The sequence below is a fragment of the Nansenia antarctica genome (genome assembly GCF_963989245.1).
Source record: "Nansenia antarctica genome assembly, chromosome: 13".
NCBI lineage: Eukaryota > Metazoa > Chordata > Actinopteri > Argentiniformes > Microstomatidae > Nansenia > Nansenia antarctica.
The window spans coordinates 24,983,343-25,003,342 of record NC_137683.1 but is presented as its reverse complement, the minus strand read 5'-3'; the positions used below and the strand labels follow the sequence as shown (position 1 = coordinate 25,003,342).

The following is a 20,000-nucleotide window of genomic DNA, read 5'->3' as shown; positions in this document are numbered from 1 at the left end:
GCATGTGGACACCTCATTGTGTTCTGAGTCAAGGTGAACACTGGGTACACAGGGTTAAGCATTCTTTAGTTTGAAGGAGTGTCTCACAGACAAGCATGTTTGTGCTCTTTCACACACACACACACACACACACACACACACACACACATACATACATACATACATACACACACACACACACAAACACACACACACACACACACACACACCGTGTGATGCGAACGAGCGGCTCAGAGAACTCTCCAGACATGATCGGTCGGACATCACAGCGATAAAATAGAACAACAAACGAGAACCAATCAGAATGGAGGGGGCACTTTTCTCTTTCACTTTGTGCTATTTAACTTCAGATCCATTGACTCAAGTTGTTTATTTAACTTCAGATCCATTGACTCAAGTTGAACTGCTGACAGCTCTAAATCGGAATGGCTTATCCGCAACATTTCAAATTCTGGTGATGTCCTTCCAAATGGTATCTTTTTTATAAAAATGTCGATGAAAGGACTCATGTGAAGAATCGTTCTCTGTTTCTCAATCTCCTGTTGTGTCTCGTGCACAACCCGTAGTTGTTTTGTTGGTTTGACAGGACCAAAAAATAGGAATTATTTGGATCAATGAGGTGGTTCAGTATGGGTGTGACCCACCTGCACACAGGCGGGTCACACACATACACACACACACACACACACACACACACACATACATACACACACATACATACACACACACACACACACACACACACACACACACATACAGAAACAGAGCAGCAGATGGCTGCAGGGCCATGGACGCTCGCTAACCTGTCGCCACGGACACAGGCGGTATGAACACACTCATCGATTATAAAGGGACCTCTCTTATGCTCGTTAATATTTTGTAGAAAGCATGAATCACGACTGATCCAGATCCTCCTGGACTGAGAGGCACAGGCGATGACTTTGTAGTCTAATTTTCACGCAGTTTCCCCTGACTCTAATTCAATACATGGAGAAAATTATGAGAAATTATAATTGGGTAATATGATACATTTCTACACGCTTCTTCGCTTTTTCTTCTTCTCCTTCAACCAACAAAAACTTGCAGCTGGCTTGACATGAGTCATAAATTATCATAATACAACATTATTAAAATTAAATAAACCGGCAGCAATTATTTCCTATTTCGAGAAGCAGGGCCAATAATTTGTATTAGTTAAAGCACAATTACACTTAATCAATTTCATTATTGTGAAAAATAAGAGTGTGTTAGGAGTGGTTTGAACGGCTCGAACGGTCGAGGACTCTTGGAGAAAAGCGCCAGCGTGACGTCTTCAGAAGAAGAAGAAGAAGAAGAACACTCACAGTGAGAGACAAAATAATAAACTGAAGAGGAGAGGCGCTAATGCAAAACAATTAGATGATTCATCTTAATAACAGATTCAGAAAACACATTTACTCAGAAAACTAAATCGGTGTTATTGAGTTCAGGAAAATGGGGTTTATGACTTTGTGAGTATGTACTGTCTCAAATATTTACCTGATTGGTGATTTGAGCTTTTTCTTCAAACCCAGGTAACACTTCACCGACTTCAGTGGAATATCTCTCTCTGCCTTAGTGCTCTGAGAAAGTGATGTTGACAAGGCAGAACATAGCAAGTAAGAGTTATATTAATATAGCAAGTAAGAGTTTGAGATGGAATGGAATGGAATGGAATGGAAGTCTGAAGAAAAAGCATTGGAATGCATGGAATGGAATGGAGGTCTGAAGAAAAAGCATTCGGCAAACAGTTCCATAATAGACATTTCCACACACAAAAATGGTTTTCTTTACAACCTTGTTCAGACCACCTGGATCACTACCAGAGAACAAAACGACAGGCACTCTACTTTTGTCCCTGACACCAATCGTCACCCCAGCAACCATTATGCTCATCGACAGAGGAGAATGTAAAAAAAGAAATAAATATCAAGCACATTTCAGACACCACTGCCAATTTCCACCGTCTTCGTGCCGTAATTAGCCACATTACCGAGCAGTCTATTACACTAATTAAGGCAAACAATAGCCTTCATTCAGTACATCCACACCCCTTCTTCCCTCCCCTCTGTATGCCACAATCCATCCACCTCCATCAATTATTATCACATCTTCACACTCCTTTTACAAAAACCACGTCTCAACTGGAGCAACGTGCTCAGAAGTGGCCTCCAGGGATACCGGTCCTGCATTCAGGACTGTACACGCTGTGTTCTAATGAAGCCAATCAGGCTCACGGTGGATTCACACAACGAACACTTCTCATTTGGGCTGGACTGGGGCCGGGCTAGTGCCTCGTCTCAACCGGCCCGGGGGCGGTCTTGAATGTTCAGGTCTGTTTCGATTTCTAACACAAAGGACACACACTGTAATACTGTGGACACATACGCATGGTGTAAGAAGGAAAAGTGCACCCACTTTTATGTCTTTGTACAGCAGCAGCTTCTGATCCCGAAGAACAACATATCTGTCCTGGAATTTATGGCCCGAAAGCAGCTTGGAGGATCCATCCTTGAACTTCAACGGTTCCCCTTTCATAAACTGCTTGTGGTCTAATGTGAAACAGAACAAGCAGTTCATCAGCATATCCAACCACTAAAATGGGAAAGAGACTCAAGGATATCAACAAAGACTTAAAATGTGGTTGTACATGATCTGTACTGGATTAGGATTAGGATTAGAGGGAAGAGGGTGATATGTGTTCAGCATGTAATCAATGTTTATTTGTAATAAGGTAACGAATCGATTCGGGCAACGGTTATTCTTCACAGTACATGTTCTATAATAACCCATTATACATCACACAGTCTTTTTCCATTTCTCACATAACTGGTGTTTCAAACTGCATGAAAAAGTGAGAATGAATTGATTCAATGAATCAATCTGGGATCATCAGACGTTGTTTGTTCCCTGTAAAAAAATCTATTACACTGGATAACGAGTTGAGGAAAACAACCATTGTGATTTGCAGATGTTTGAAGCCATGATTTAATAGCAATAATGTTACAGTGCAGACTTTCAAGACTCAATTCCCTCAAATTCAAGGACCCAACACGGCATAGTTTGAGACAGATCTAGATGAGAATTTATATAAAGGAACTATCCGCTCACAGACAACAATTAAAAAGAGGCTTTTGAATGTAGAGGCTTGAACACTAGATGGTCTCTTGCCTTCTCTACCACAGCACAGCAAAACAAGAGAGAGAGAGAGAGAGAGAGAGAGAGAGAGAGAGAGAGAGAGAGAGAGAGAGAGAGAGAGAGAGAGAGAGAGAGGGGAATTCAAGCACTTTCAATGACCCATGTCTATTTTCAAAAACTTTTAAGGCCTTGATTTCTTTCCCCTCAAATTCACAAACTTTCAAGGATTTCAAGGACCCGTGGGAGCCCTGTGTATGTTAGGCATGATGTTGTCTCATAACTACACCTCAGGTCTCAGTTCTGGAGAATTGTTGATTAAAATGATCCCATTTGGGTGGAACGTTGGGTATGTGAGGTTGCGAGAGTTCACATTTTGATGGTTTCGAGCATGAGTGATGTTTCTAGAACAATAACCCCCCCCCCCTCACTCATTCTCTTTTGAAAAGAGCTAATTAGTCAGTGTCAGCCAATCAATGTAGCTAACATTCCTAGCAAGCTCTATTTAAAAAATAAATAAATAATTGTGCTGCCTATTGACTGGTTAGGGATGTGGCAAGCATACCGGCCTTCACCCTTTGATAATGAATTTGTGCTTTCAATTTCCCTCCGCTTTCCAAACTAGAGAAGGCCTGGTCTCGACGAGGTTAGGTATGACGTAATGGATTCAGGTGCCTACACTACCTGGGAAATCCTCCGCCATTTTGGCTCCTCCAAATTTCTTGATGACCAGGAAGGCAGAGCTTGGGTCATCTAGAGTGCACCACTCCAGCACCTGTTCCAGAACCTTCTCTTTGTAGTGCAAAGGACGCTCTGTTAAAAAAGACAACAAAGGAAAAACAAATACAACTTAGTAGTTCAACTGCAGTTTCCCCCCAAAAATATTTCATCTTCAAGTCACTGAACTACAGAATAATTGCCTAACTGCCATCAGGAAATCAGATCAGAAAATCCATTACCTATACGTTGTTGTTTTTTCTCCCCACTTTTATAATTGTCTAGTTCAAATGTGCAATTATCCTCTGCAAATCTGAACATGATTAGAAAACACACTCATGTGCAAAATAGACCTATTATCTCGCCCTCATTCAGAAACAGGGTAATACAGTACATGCTATCAGCAAAAAAATCACTTGTACATCGCCCTGCATCCCCGCCCCGCCCCCCTCTATTGCATCAATCTCTACACACCATATTCATCTTCTTCTCCTTTTTTTCAAAAATATCCAACGGAAACAAAAAAATAGCAGCTGCATTACTTATTCATAGCACTGGGCTTATCTTTCTCAGGGATCTATGCAGACTCAGGCCAAGGAATTAGTTAATCATTATCCACCAAATATTAATGTCCCTTCCAGCCTATTGCCGACGATAACAGTGTTTATCTAGAGTTATCCTCCAAAATGTCTAATTAGCTTACACGTTCTCTTCGTGCTCTTCAGCCAGGAGCACAAACTGTCACAACAGCACCTTTAGAGGAACTTTAATGTTTATTCCACAGAAAACATGTTGTCTCAAGCACTGTAAAAATGCTGAACCATCACCAAAATAATATTCAGTATTCAACACACCTTACGTATTTAGAAGAGGACAGCCTGTCCTCTGGAACTTTCCAGAGGAACACAACAACTTGTGACACAACCCCCCCCCCCCCTCCCCGCCCCCCCCCCCACCCCCCACCAAAACCCCCCAACAGCGACACCCAGGCAAAGCAACTTCATACCAAAACGACAGCGCTGTACTTTTATGTTCCATGCAATAACTCCATGCAAAAATAAAAAAAATGAAGGTATCTATAACAGAGGTGTTATCTTATGCATATTAATATCAAGAGGTGGGTCAGATCCCTGAGTCTATCATGCGAAGGGGGATGATGGTAATTTATGGCACACGATGATGATTAATTAATGGGCGTCTCGTCAAACGAACGAGGCAGGGCTAATTTCTCAGTATGCTCCTACATCCACGGACACTAGTTCATTACGGAGATAGCATAATCTTCTAATCACGCGGCCCTGAGATGAGGGAGGTAGGCCCCTCGTATGTGCCCTGAATGAGAAAGGGCCCTTCGAAAAAAAACAGCTTCTGCACATCGATCACTAATTGATATACGGTGCGGTTATTCGACAAGTTTGGAGCGGAAGCTACGGCTAGCATGAACTGTAGGAGCCACAGCTAAACGCTTGAACTAAAATAATAGTAATACAATTCAAATGTGTAGCTGTAGTTGTAGCTGTAGTGCAGCCCACGTTTTTCTTGGTGAACCATCTGAAAAACAAACCATGTTTCTTACCAGATGTACCCGGTAGAACTAGAAACAATAGGTCCCGACCCAGCACATTAAATATTTAGGTGTCCCGCCCAAAAAGTTTTGTGTCTGTTCACGTACCCAGTTCTCCGTTCTCGATGACCTCGAACGTGGTCCACAGGTCGTCAGCATTCGTGACCACGTTCCTCATGCTGACCGCTGACTCCGCGAGCTCGTCTGACCGCATGGTGGGCGACACCTAATGCAACACAACCACACGGATGTCTTAGAGAGGTGATGTCCGACCCTGGTTTTAGGGAGCTTAAAGGGTATGCGAGCTTTAATCCTTGTCCAGCCCACATTTAACAGCTGTTCAACTTTCTAATATGCTACGTGTGTGCGTGTGTGTGCGCGCACGTATGCAGAAAAAGGTGCCGCTTTCCGTCAATACCTTTTCGTGAGTCATTATTTGCAGTGGAGAATACAAAAGACTGCACACGGCCAAGGTCTGAGACAAATTCCAAAGTAATTGTTTAGGAAGGAAAAGAAAAGAAAGGCCAGCTGTCTTACTCCAGAGTGAGGGGAGTGTTAATGTCGACTCTGAGTCCCTGAACAACCCCTCTAACCCCCCCCCCCCCCCTCTCTCCACCCTACTGCTGTTTCACACCTGCAAAATAAGTCCATTACCTGCAGCTTACCAGCGCCGCTGATAAAACGCAATTACTCACACAATTAAATCAGACGTTTCTTTGATTAGCTCGCTTTTGATTTATTTCAGTGGCAGTAATCCCATCAGGTTTAACCACCAATGTCTCGGCCCTGTTCCGTCACCCCTCCTCCACCTCTCTCTCCGCCGCCTCTCCCCTTCTACTCCCTTCCGTCCCTCGCTCTTTCCGCTCCCTTTCATTTTACTCCTTCCTTCCTTCCCTCCCTGTCCAGCTCTCTCTCTCTCTCTCACTCACCCCCCCCCTCTCTCCTACGGACCTCATCCAACAACCCAGACAAACACACACCTCCTCTTACCTTGATTAGGCAGCAGTTCTCCGGTTCTCTCTTATCCAGGTACACCTCGAAGATCAAGTCTCCAGCCGGAGAGAACTACAGAGAGAGAGAGAGAGAGAGAGAGAGAGAGAGAGAGAGAGAGAGAGAGAGAGAGAGAGAGAGAGAGAGAGAGAGAGAGAGAGAGAGAGAGAGAGAGAGAGAGAGAGATCAGGAGGTGAAAAAACATAACACCAGGATTAATTGTGTTTTGTGTGTTTTGTTCTAAATGCCACCCCACCCACTCAGTGTGGTAGGCATGGGCCTAAATGGAGAGAAATGAGAGAAGCATTAGAGGATGTGTGGACAGTAGAGTTCATGTTCTGAACTGCAGGCAACAACTGAATATATTGCCAAACAAAGCCAGATGATGTCAGGAAGGTGGAAGGGGAGGGATGAAGACAGAAAGGACAGTAGGCAATGCACTCCACCGCCATGGCCTCTGTGCACGCTCAGCCCACAACACTCCACTACTGAACAAAAAGACATGTTGAAGCATATTTAAGTTTTGCCAAACAACATTTAGACAAGCCAGTGAACTACTGGGAGCATGTACTCTGGTCAAATTTTTTGGGCTGTTTTTTGTCTGTTACACCATGTTTGGAGGAGAAATGGCACTGCACCCGAATAACACTGTACCAACAGTAAAGTTTGGAGGTGGAAGTATCATGGTGAGGGGCTGTTTCTCCTCTCATGGTACTGCCAGACTTCATATCATTGAAGGAACAATGAATGGAGCCATGTACAGAGAGATTCTTGAGATGAACCTGCTGCCATCCACCAGGCTGCTGAGGATGAGACGTGGGTGGACCTTCCAGCAGGACAACGATCCAAAGCATACAGTAAAGGAAACTCACAATTGGTTTCAGAGAAATAAAATCAACTTGTTGGAATGGCCCAGTCAATCACCTGACTTAAACCCAATTGAACATTTGTGGAAGCATCTGAAGATCCAGATTCACAAGAGGGCCCCCCGCAATCTTCAAGATTTAAAGACAATCTGTGTAGGAATGGGCCAAAATCACACCTGAATACTGCGTTACTTCATAGAGAAAACGCCTTGAAGCTGTCATTACAAACAAAGGCTTCTCCACTAAGTATTGAATTTATTTCATTTAGTGTGTTCAATACTTTTTTCCTGTTTCATTCCACTTTATTACCCATAACTTTATTTACATATGGAATTTAATGTTTAGATGTTTTGTCTGGATTGTTTGAGTTAATACCAAAGTATGGTGCAAATTTCACTTGAATAGGCTCATTGGAAATACATCTACTGGACAAAATGTTGATGTGTTCAATACTTATTTCCCCCACTGTATAATCCTTTAAAATAATCTCCCTATAAAATCGCTCAAATCAATTTCAACATCGAGATGATAGACTCTGTCAATCGAGAGAATAAAGACCACTCTTCAGCATTGAGTGTCACACACACACACACACACACACACACACACACACAGCAGGTTGTTCGAGGGCAAGAGCCTTGAGAAGCTAGACACGAATTCACATCTGACACTTTTTTCATTTCCATCTCAACCTTGCTCTGGCATTGTAAAGCAACATGAGAGACCTCTTGGACATATCATGTCATTACAGCAAGCCACATTTCTCTTTATCCCTGCTCTATCCATTTTTCTCTCACAAAATAATAGAAAAGGGCTGTTACTGAAAGCTGAAGGATACAACCAACTCTCCGTCAGAAACAACATCATATAGAAACTATTAACAACAACCTTCCACTCTTGTTTTCAACAATAGTGAGAATGTTCAAAGGTAAGGGCTATCCTTGACGACGTAGTCAAGGAACATTCATAACAACGGCACACAGAACTGGAAGGTAAGGTCGAACGTTGACCTTTTCGTCTGGATACGTTGAGGGACAAAGGACGGGTAGACCCACGTTGTTTTGTGTGTGAGTTAGCGTGTCAGTTAGCGTCTGCGGGAACAGAGAGGGCCAACCGACATGCTGACACAGCATCCAACCCTACCTCTGTTTCACTCCGACTGAGAGATTACAGCTCGCAGACAAAGAGCAATCAAGGCTCCATTCAGCTGTTGCTCGACAACAAGAAAGAACCCTGAGGTAGAGAGGTACTGTATACTGTAGCAAGATTGGACAGCGACATCGGCATACTGCCAAAACACGATCAGGGTCTCCTATTACGGCACAGTCATAAATCAGTCACTTTCATCCATCTAACAACACCTCTCTCAGGTACCGAATGGACTAGTTAGTGGAGGAACAGAGACGGTGAGAATTCCACAATGGGTTTGAGGAAGAGACAATTCTAACATAATGAGTGGCCAGAAGAACACACTCTTGATTGCTGTGGCTCAAAAAAATGCCACGGAAATGACAGTCCTCCGAACCGATGTAGCGTAAGCTGTAATCGCGAGGATGTCAAAAGGCGGCGATGGGGCGTCGTCCAATTTCTCGCTCCGCTGTTTGGCCTCCCTCCAACGGGTGCTCGTCTTTATTAAGTTAACCGAGCCGGTAGAGAAAGAAAAAGGACGGAAAAAGCACTGGTGCTTGTTTTCTCGCTAATTCCATCCAATTAAAAGTGCTTTGGACACCCTTGGGGGGGAAAAGAATGGAAAAGTAAGAGAGGGAGGGAGGGAGAGAGGGAGGGAGGGAGGGAGGGAGGGGTGGGAAATATTTCTAAACAGCTTCACCAACAACTGTGAGAAGGGGCATATGGGCCTTTGTCCAAAGCTGGCAGGTGGGAGAGGCAATGAAACACAGGTGATTACGGTTTCGGTGTTTGTGCGTGTGCGTGCGTGTGTGTGTGTGTGTGTGGATAGGGGTATTGTGTGAGTACAGCTGCAGAGCGAGGGGGCTAGCTCACAGGCGCACACAAGCGCTAGGCTAGGCTAATCATGCTACACCCAACAAACCGCTAACCTGGGGCCTATTAAATCATCACACGGTTGGGTGGGGCTTTTTCTCTCCCGGAAAGGGCCTAGTCTCGCTGCATTTAAATTGAATATCTGACACCTCTGTTTGCTCTTTCCTGTGCTCCTGCGCTCCTGTTATATGTGCTCCTGTTTCCAAGTTACTAAAGCCTCCGCTTTGAGGCTGAAACTGATTTCTTTCACTCTATTGTTTTTCTTTTCTTTCGGTCCCAATTTTCTCCCAGCCACAGGTTTATAATAGGGTTGACCTGCGGTAGGATTAACCTTTTACTCTCGCCATGACGAGATTTATTCTGAAAAGCCTCTTCAGGTCCACTTCAGGAGAGGGGGGGGGGGAACCAACAACACACTTCAGCCGCAGCAGGAGGTGGATGATTAATGTCGTTTTTTCAGGTTATCTGAAAACAAATAGTTTCTCGCTGGCACTGGCATCAGAGCATCGGAGCAAGTAGTAGCCGTGAAGGTTAATAGGTACAACGGACCCTCGTCACCCCCACCCTCTCCCTGATCCCATCCAGAACAACAGTAAGACCGTTGAATGAATGCATTTAGGATCAGAAGGGCCCTTGTGTGTGATCACACACACCACACACGCACACACACACACACACACGCGCATGCATATACACACACACAGATACACACGCACACAGATACACACACACACAGATACACACGCACACAGATATACACACACACACACACACACACGCACACAGATACACACACACACACACACGCAAGCATATACACACACACACACACAGATACACATGCACACAGATACACACGAACACACACACACACACTCAGACACACACACACACACGCAGAAGACCACTCCAAAGTGCTGACTGTGATCGTCAGCGCAGTTGAACAGGTTGACCTACTGTGGTGTCTTTTTTGTCGTTCCAGCGGGTGATGAAAGTGTTCTCTCTCTCCATCTGCTTCACCTGTTCCTCGTTGACCTGTGTGAAGCAAAGCCACAATACACACATGGACACACACGCACAATACCAAACGTCCGATAATTCACCATCAACCCTGTCCAATTACTGCATCTGTAGAAACTTACTGTACCTGAAGGAAAAATAGGACTATGGGTTCACGTCAATGAATGGCATTTGGCATAACGCCGAGGAGGTACGACTAGAATGGATCAGAACAGACAATGGAAAAATCGTAGTTCATATCTAGCCAGTATTCAGCCTGTTAAAAGGCTAACCGAGTGGGGGCCTGTGGCGACGTTTGTGTCACTCAAAAAGTGTAGAATTAGGTCGTTCTTCTCATGCTTCCTCAAGTCTCCTAAACTCATTTAGACGTGGGGAGTTCAGCCTTATTGTTTGACGTGGCGCAGAACCAAACCCGAATAAATGGCTTCGGAGACTTTCTTTACAAAGCTCTGGGGTTGGGAAAATTACATTTATTATTCCAACTTTTTCCTATCATTTTCAGAGAACAATTTGCATTGTCAGGGTTATGCATTGCAAAGAAGATTGGGGGGAGAAAACACACACACACACACACGACACACACACACACACACACACAGACACACACACACACACACACACGCAGCGTGTGTTTGGGCCTGATAAAGGCCCAGTCGACGGCATCCGGCACCAAAATGCCACTTTAATTAGCGAACGTCTCACTCGTTTTATGTCACAGTGTGGTGTATATACTGGAATTCACCCTCATTGGTTCAGCTTAATGGCTATTTGTCATGCGAACGATGCCATCCCAAACTGATTTGGAGTGAATACTCTTCCTCTAGGTTGGAACAAGAGGAAGCCAGGCGTGCCGAGGGAATTAGCATTCCCCGCCGCTCCAAATCCCATTAGTACGGCAGAGCTCCAAGTGCGACACTGATATCATTCCCCCTTCCTTTCATTAGCGGGGTGGAGGCTATTGTGTGATTCAGGTGCGACACTAATAACGTTCCCCTGGTGATACAAGGCGACCGACAAAGAAAAGTTCCTTATACAACACTCGATTTTTGTCATTACGACGTCGCACCCTCGATTGTTCAAGAAAGGCATGGGAAGGAAACGGTTTTTGGAGTTGAAGTTTGTGACGGGAGACTCACGTGAAACAGTTCGACGTAGTTGTTGATGAGGTCCTCCACGACGTTGATTTCGGGCGTCATCTGACCTTCGGTTTGGAACAGACAGGAGGAGAACACGCAGGCCAGGTCGCGAGTCTGCATCTGGTTTATATGGGAGCATCGCTTGATGCTGGAGAGAGAGAGACGACAACCTGCATCAGTGCCATAACATTCAGACTTCTCAGAGACAACCGCTGTGGCTTTGGGAGGGAAACAGCTCCCTTGATGCAATGTAAGCATCAACAAACAAGACATCATGCTAGACTGTATGTTTCATCTGCCTCTGTGGTAAAATCAGCACGTATCTCTAATGACACAGTATGTAGAACTACGCTAGTCTTATTGTCTAATGTAATCTAACATGTAACTCGTAGTCCAGAAATAGGGTCTCTCAATCTTTCATATACAAGCAATTATTTCTTCTGTGTTGTGAGATGAATGCGACGGAGGAAGAGACACAGGAGAAGGAATAGGCAGCAGGGGAGATGCGAAGGATGGTGATATGAATGAATAGATATAGATAAATAATAGATAATGACTCCATTCTCTGGGCATGGCAGGGTGGGTGAGATGTGTCACTGAGATAGGGGGCATCGTCATGCCAACGTGCCCTTGGTCTGTGTTGTTGTGTCACCGACACCCACAGATATTTCGACATTGTCATCGTGTTGTTGTTGTTGTTGTCGGTGTGTGTGTGTGTGTGTGTTTCATCAAACATTTCTAACCATGTTCACCTTTTTAGGCAAAGTACTTGGACTCCACATTTCGAGGAGTCCTTCTTATTGTGTGTTTGTTTGTTTGTGTGTGTGCGTGTGAAGTACTCCAGCAGCTCAGTCTGCAGGCAAACTCATAACGGTGAGATTAGCAGTGTGAGGTTGGGATTGACCGCAGGGAGGGTTCTCTGGCTCTCACCTGAACAGATGCTGTAGGAGGGCTGCCAGGGTGGACCTATTGATCTTTGGCAAACTCCGGATAAACGTTGAATACTTCTCCACTCTCCGCTTCTCATCCTCCTCGTCTGAGGATGCCAAGAAAAGACATCATGAAAAATGGATGCCGGAATAGCCTATTTTTTTTACAGTAAACTCACCGTTTAAAACACACACACACACCCGCAGACACGCATAAAGCGAGTTGAAGTGGATCGTAAAATATGATATTGTGAGGCGTGACATGACAGGCATTCTGACAGAAAACCGATAAGCAAGTACACTCTAAGTTAACACTAGAACAGCCGTGCCTATTTTACCTACTATAAGAGCCACCTCTGGGGTCAAATGACCATAGTCTTTACAATGGAAAGCTGCTATTCACACACAACGACCACTAGTTGGCTTCTTGTAAATTCGCCTGCCTCCTACACAGAAAAACTGCACAATAGCTTTATACTAGCGTATCCTGATGTAATTCTGAACACGTACGGATACTGGGTGGTAAAACGCACATATCTAAGAAAAGTCATGAAAGGAGGGTCCTGAAATTTGATCGAGTGCAAAGATATAACATTTGTTTTTAACTCCCCATCCCAAATGACCCCACCCATGGCTGTTCTAGCGTTAAGAGCCGGTATCGGTATGTTATGTCGAGACAGTATCGTGAGCTTAGAATTATAAGGTTCTATCTCCGTTTCGGGCAGTTCAGAGATATTGAGCGTCAAAGTTTCCTACATTCCATTATGTTTTGTGAGATGGAACCTTTGTATTTTATTAATTACTAACTAAAACATTTCAACATTTTAAAAATAACACCACACAGGCATTAGTAAACACCTAATGGATCAGATTATGTAAAAAAATCAATTTTGACAAAAATGGAGATAGAACCTTATAATTCTAACGTCACGGTATGTTATTTAGTTGACTCCACAGACCCAGCGCAGACACCCAGTAGGGGTAGAGCTCCTTAGCCAGGAGTGCGTCCTCGGCCTGGGACAGGAAGCTCTTGAGAGTGTCGGTGACGTCCTCCAGCTGGTGCTCCTGCACCCTCAGCTTCACGTTGCGGGCGTCCCTCTGGAACTCCTGCAGGAGCTGCCCGACCCGGAGGGGGTCTCCCGTCCTCTGGTAGATCCCCTCATGGCTCAGACCTGTGTGTGTGGGGGGGGGGGGGGGGGGAGGAGGGAGTGGGGAGTATGGAGGAAGAGGGATGGGAAGGTTGGAGAGAGAGAGAGAGAGAGAGGAGAGAGAGAGGAGAGAGAGAGAGAGAGGAGAAGAGAGAGAGGAGAGAGAGAGAGAGGAGAAGAGGGAGGAGAGAGAGAGAGGAGAGAGAGGAGAGAGAGAGAGGAGAGAGAAGAGAGAGAGGGAGGAGAGGAGAGAGAGAGGAGAGGAGAGAGAGAGGAGAGGGAAGAGAGAGTGAGAGGAGAAGAGAGAGAGAGGAGAGAGAGAGTGAGAAGAGAGAGGGGAGAGAGAGAGAGAGGAGAGGAGAGAGAGAGAGAGAGAGAGAGGAGAGAGAGAGAGAAACAGGCGCGAGAGAGAGAGAGAGTCAAATCCTCTGCTGTTCCTGCTATAGCCTACTCCTTTGTGACGTCCTGTTTGGCAAGGCTCCATGTATTATGGAGTTGTTTAGTGCAGACCCAGTCTGACAGCCAAACACACGCACCGTAGTGGTATCTATCTGCTGTATCCCGCTTCTGTAGCTGTTCTGGGCGCTACGCTACGGGTGTCTGAGAGGTGTTGTGGATGACTTGTGTTGTGGACACTCACCATACTGGGTGACAAACGCAATGCAGCTGTCCACGACGATGGGGACACCGTTTTTACTGAGCTGCTGGTTGCCTAGCGCCTTGCTGTCGGTGCCGGCAGCCAATCGGATCGCAGAGTGCCACAGGGCGAAGTCCACTTTGTTGAAACCGTGGATGTACACAGTTCTGTGAAAGAGAGAAGACAGCAGGGTCATTAACATAACATACCATGGACACAAGTTCATGAATAACAGCACCCCCCACTTAACATGCATGCAATAACATGTACGATACGTTTAAAAAGCACACCTTGTTAACAGTTAATTGAGTTAATTGAGGCGACTCATTGCAAATGGAGGTGCGAGCATCCCACAGATAAACACACTTTACCTTCCGCTTTCCACCATTAGCAGCACTTGGATCCTGTCCTCACCTTCTGAGTGGGTAGAAACAGCTGAGAGAAAAACGACATCAACATATATTAATGCCGTTTTAATCATAAATAATACGCTCTCAACTGAAGCAAAGTATAGGCCTAACTGTCCGTCATTAGTAATGTATGCCGTTGCGATGGTATTAACATTTCCAGTACCACCCTAATGATGACCTACAGACCAAAGAGCACAAGAGAGAGACTGTTATACAGTACAGTTGTGTATAGCCACATAACATAATGAAATTGGCCATACAACACATGAAACAAAATGTATTCAAGATATTTCCATTGAAGCCATTCACATGAAATTTAGACCAGACATTGGTATTGACTGAATAAAACGACATGGCTAAAGAAGTAACACTCCAATCCATAAAAGAAAGTTCAATAAATGTTCTGTAGCATACTTCAAACGGGGCCATCAATATGCCGACGGACCGTTGTGCCGACAGCCCTCCATGCATGTGAATGCTCTCTCGCTTCTCTGTTACGGTACATGTGGGAAGACGGTACATGTGGGAAAACTACGGTTAGGGTTAGGTGCTACGTCGACTTGGTACATGCTGGCATGTCTAACCCTAACCCTAATCCTATCCCTAACCCTAACCCCAACCCTAACCTTAACCGTAGCACCCTAGCACCTAACCCTAACCCTAGTTTTCCCACATGTACCGCCTTGTCAGCTCTCGCAGAAATCCGCTAATAAACTGTCGGCATCGTGGTCCGTCGGCACAGCGGGTGGGCCCCCTTCAAACAAGCTTCAACATGCCTTTTCTTCAGTTATGGAGTCTTCCAGGGTGGTCACGAATGGAGACCATGGTGGTGGAGTGCATTGCCTACTGTTTTCTTTGTGACAACTGTACCCGCTGCTTCCAGATCTTTCTGGAACTCTGCTCGAGTGGTCCTTGGGCTACTTTTCTGGCTAACTTTCTGACTGCCCGGTCAGAAATCTAGCGAGGAGCTGCTGTGCGTGGCTGGTTGATGGTCGAGTGACGTTCCTTCCACTTGCGGAAAATGGCCCCAATGGTGATTACAGGAACATGTAGGAGTTGAGAAATCCGTCTGTAACCAGTACCATCACTATGCTGCTCAACAATCTTGTTGCAAAAGGCCTTGGGAGAGCTCTTTGCCTCTACCCATCATGAGATGTTTCTTGCAGGAAAGCTTGGTGACAGATGACTTGTTTACTTGCATTCAGAGGTGGGAAACCCTTTTTCAGAGAGTGGAAGTACTTACCCACCAACATGCACTAACCCAGCTGATTGTAATTAGCACAGGTAGGAGAACTCATTAGTGGCATACGCTGGTTCAGTGCTTTTTCTTACTGTGTTCAATACTTTTTTTCCCTGTGTCATTCCACTTTATCGCAGATCGCTTTTTCTTCATGGATTGGAATGTCGTAGTGTCTTTAGCGGTGTAGTTTTACTGATACCAATGTCTTGTTTAAATTGCATGCGAACAGCTGCAATGGAAATATGGTGAATTAAAAAACTATATATATACTAACAATACTATATTATATATATTATATATATATATACATATATATATATATATATATATATATATATATATTTCCCCCACTGTATATGGAATACTTAATCCCCCCACTGTATATGGAACTGTGTGCACTCTCTCTATATGCATCAAGTTGCAGTAGTACATTATAAAATCAGACATGGTAAACATACATCAAGGCAGCCCAGACAGATCTGCCAGACAGAGGTAAGGAGATGGAACCAGAGTGATTTCTCGTCTCTGGGAGAGGAAATGGGGCGTAAACGCTGGTGTCAGTGGTCGTCAGGCTTTACATAGGGTTGGTCTAGGTGGTGCGAAATTAGATCTTCCTGTTTTTAAGGCTATATGTCCACACCAATACATTTTTTTTAATAAACGTGGATTTTTATATTCGTTTTTGGGGGTTCGTTCACACGCAAACAAGTTTTTGCCCCCTGAAAACGAACATTTTGAAAAACTCCGTCCAGAGTGAAGATTTAAAAAAAAAAAACGCTGTATATAATATACAGCGTATATTTTTGACGTGTGGACGAGATAGACTATAGAGTTTTTTGTATTCGTCACGTCATCATGCGGGTAGATTTCTATGATCATGCGCACTGCAGCTGTTTGCTGTTCCCTCCAACGTCATATCCTGGCGCCAGTAACTACTTTGTTTACAACAGGCAACGGTGGTCGAGGCTACACAAGCGAGGAAAATGGACGTGTACAAAGTGCTTCTAGTTCTTTTACTGTTAACTGGACTTCAAAATGTTGTATTTAGCGGTAACGCGGAAGAACTGGTAGTAGCTTTGTTGTCCTTGTGTCTGATTGGCCAGCGGGGCTATGGGGTTAAAATTATATCGCCGACTACTGGTGTGGAATGCTCACTGACAGTGTTTATATTGCGTTCATGCGTGTGCATGTGGATACAGATATTTTTATAAACATGCTCGTGTGGATGGTAATATTTTTATATACGAAAAACCTTTTGGTGTGGACAAGGCCTAAATCACCAGCCCCAACCAAAAATGCAGCCCACTGGCCCCACCCCCTTGGAAGCCTTATATGGACTTCCTGCCCCAACGAGGCACACCTGTGAATCATTAAGCCACCAGGGTTTGGGGATAAAAGAGAGCTGTCCAAACAACAACAAGAAGAAGTAGGAGAGTAGTATCTGTGTGCTTCCCCCCCGTAGTGAGTTGGACTGCCTAGGAGAGAAGTATCTGTGTGCTTCCCCGTAGTGAGTTGGACTGAGAGAAGTGTGAGACAAGTATGTGTGTTTACCCGCTGTGACCTGGACTGTCGGATTACCCCCCCCCCCCCCCCCGTGTATCAAACTGTTTTGGCTTTTGGAATACCCCTGGATAACTCATGAGTAAGGATTGTGGACTTTTTAATAGATAGCTGAGCCCCCCCCCCCTCCCCCCAACCAAATAAAATTCCCCATTGCGTTTTAATTGTACTTTGTGTGTTTTGTTATTGAACTTGGTGCCGTGGAAACCCTTGAGCCTGTACACACACACACACACACACAAAAAACACACACGCATGTGCGCACGCACACACAGTATGCAGTATGCACCAACATCACCAAGTCAATTTCCTGTATGTGGAAAACTTGGCAAATATACTTGGCAATAAAAAGAAGTCTGATTCTGAGTATTGTTTAACAATTATCCACTTGGTAACATTACTGCATAGAAGGGATGAACTGCATTGACTGAAGATCTTAGACAACCTCAGTATACGGAGCTAAAAAGCTAAAACACTTAATCTCCAATATTCTCTGCCAAATGAGTTTCTGTTATTTCGTTTGGCAGTGTTTCAAGGGCAAGGAATGTTGCTCTGATTCTAACAACCTGGGAAAACAACAACTAAGCGATTGTTATTGACTTAGAGAGGGCTTTATTAAAACACTGTTATCAGGTAAACGCAAACGTGTTGTCATTGTAAAAACAAAAACACACATCCATATTATGTCTTTTAAATCTCTTTATCCTCCTCTTGGCTTACTGTGGAAATTGTATTACACGTTATGCTTTTGTGATGAGAAACAAACTCTGTGGCCTTGCAGGTTCGTAATTAGTCTTGGGATCGCTGCGTTTTTTTACTCTCTGTGTCTCTTTTTTGAAAAACATATTACGTCAGAGCAATCCTCTGCACAAGAAGCCTCTGGAATCAGCAGTGACTGCCAGGCAATGTGAAATCTCTTGCTGTTTTCCAAAATGTGCTCATTAGAACAGAACGGCTGACCAAAACAGTACCACAGCATTGATCTTTCTGATTTAAATTAAGGTGATTATGTTGGATAAACTAGAGCTGGCCTACAGAATAAACCTCAGCCCTCTATAATGCATTAGTTAAGTGTATTTGCTGCTAGCCTGGATTTTAAGCTATGATAAGGTACGATCTTCATTCATGGCCTCAGCTCGCCACACCATGTCTATAGCTAAAAGTCTATCACTCCACCTTATCTATGCCGGGCTGATGATTATCTGGGCCTAGAACTTTTTAATGAGCTACCTTCTGCAACAAATGAACCGAAACAAATTGATTGAAGAAACTAAATGATGATGTTCTTATCCTTGTTTGTCGAAGCAATCTATTTCAGTTTGTTCTTGCGGGGGTGGACAGATCAGGAACATTGGCAGGTTAATGGTGATCATATATTTCATCTTTCACACTCTCTCTCTCTTTGGTTCTGGAGGATTATATGGCAGACACGTTTGGAACAGCCCCATTTAGAGCCCAGATAAGCCCCCCAGTCAGTCCGTGGACTTGTCGGCTGCCATTTTGTGCCTGACTGCACTCCACCTCATGGCTATCGCAGTGAAGAGGGAAGAAACTGTGTCCATCACAGTAATTAGTAATACTAATCCTTAATTAGGCCCCTATACTTTCATTTATTTCTTTTTTGTTTCTTTTTATTATTACTACTCAATCTTTTCAGTTTGTAAAGCGTCTTTGAGTGTCTAGAAAAGCGCTATAAGTCTAATGTATTATTATTATTATTATTATTACGTCAGATTTCTTTTAAAAAATATTCAAAGCTATGCCCACATTCCCAATGTTGCAGCATATACAGTATACAATCTACAGAGTCACAAAGCAGTAGCCTTTATAGCATGTGTACTCTAGACTCTAGAGCAGCTTCTCGTCCCCATGCCCTTAAACTGCTGTATTTGATCTCTCAATGGTTCACTTCAGCACTGCTCTTCTTGTTATTGTGTCATACTTGCACTATTGGGTGCTAATCCCATGTCACAGGACATGGTTCCTAAAGTTCCCCACCACGTTATAGTATGTCCCCCCCCCCCCCCTAAGAGAGCAGCCCCCTCTGGTACTAGAGGTTTCCCATCTGTGACAAATGTGGTTTTGGATTGGCACCATGGCAGTTCCCTAACGCTGCCCCAGGTGAACAGGGGGGGGGGGCAGCCAGTCATGACGTTCTGATTATGAACCACAGTAAGCCCTAAGCGGATTCAAAATACCTATGTTGTTTGTTTGTTTGTTCGTTTTAAATGTATGCACACCGATTTAAATGTTACGAATCGAGTAGTGTGTACTGCCCTGCCTGATTGACCGACTGACATCCTAACTGGCAAATACTAGACACAAATGAAACCAAATAAAAGACACAATGTGAAATTAGCCTCACTCACAGTAAGCCTGCACATTTGCATGACTCTGGAGGCGTGTGTGTGTGTGTGTGTGTGAGACCGTGTGTACGTCGAGTGTGGGTACGTACTGAGCTCCTGTAGTTGTTTGAGCTGCACCGCCTCCTCAGAAGCCTCCTCCGCCCCTGAGCTGAAGTGGAGGGTCGAGCCTTCCAACGCGAACCAGCCCACCCTCCAGTGGTAGAGGTCGTAACCTTCCTTATAGAAGAGCCGACCAATCAGCTCGCAGTCTTGTCTCAACATAG

General features: G+C 44.5%; 1 protein-coding gene across 1 annotated transcript in view; it reads right to left on the bottom strand.

Moving 5' to 3' along the window:
* arap2 (ArfGAP with RhoGAP domain, ankyrin repeat and PH domain 2) overlaps positions 1 to 20,000 on the bottom strand; it is a gene marked incomplete at both ends in the record, with an annotated part of 85,931 nt that overhangs the window by 4,681 nt on the left and 61,250 nt on the right. The window contains 12 exons of the mRNA XM_080544135.1: positions 1,519 to 1,601; positions 2,437 to 2,570; positions 3,835 to 3,966; positions 5,543 to 5,660; positions 6,425 to 6,499; positions 10,249 to 10,326; positions 11,448 to 11,595; positions 12,378 to 12,483; positions 13,336 to 13,548; positions 14,165 to 14,328; positions 14,533 to 14,596; positions 19,827 to 20,000. The exon at positions 19,827 to 20,000 is cut by the window's right edge and continues 25 nt beyond it. Coding sequence (XP_080400261.1) covers positions 1,519 to 1,601; positions 2,437 to 2,570; positions 3,835 to 3,966; positions 5,543 to 5,660; positions 6,425 to 6,499; positions 10,249 to 10,326; positions 11,448 to 11,595; positions 12,378 to 12,483; positions 13,336 to 13,548; positions 14,165 to 14,328; positions 14,533 to 14,596; positions 19,827 to 20,000 — 1,489 coding nt within the window. The remainder of the gene's footprint in view (positions 1 to 1,518; positions 1,602 to 2,436; positions 2,571 to 3,834; positions 3,967 to 5,542; positions 5,661 to 6,424; positions 6,500 to 10,248; positions 10,327 to 11,447; positions 11,596 to 12,377; positions 12,484 to 13,335; positions 13,549 to 14,164; positions 14,329 to 14,532; positions 14,597 to 19,826) is intronic.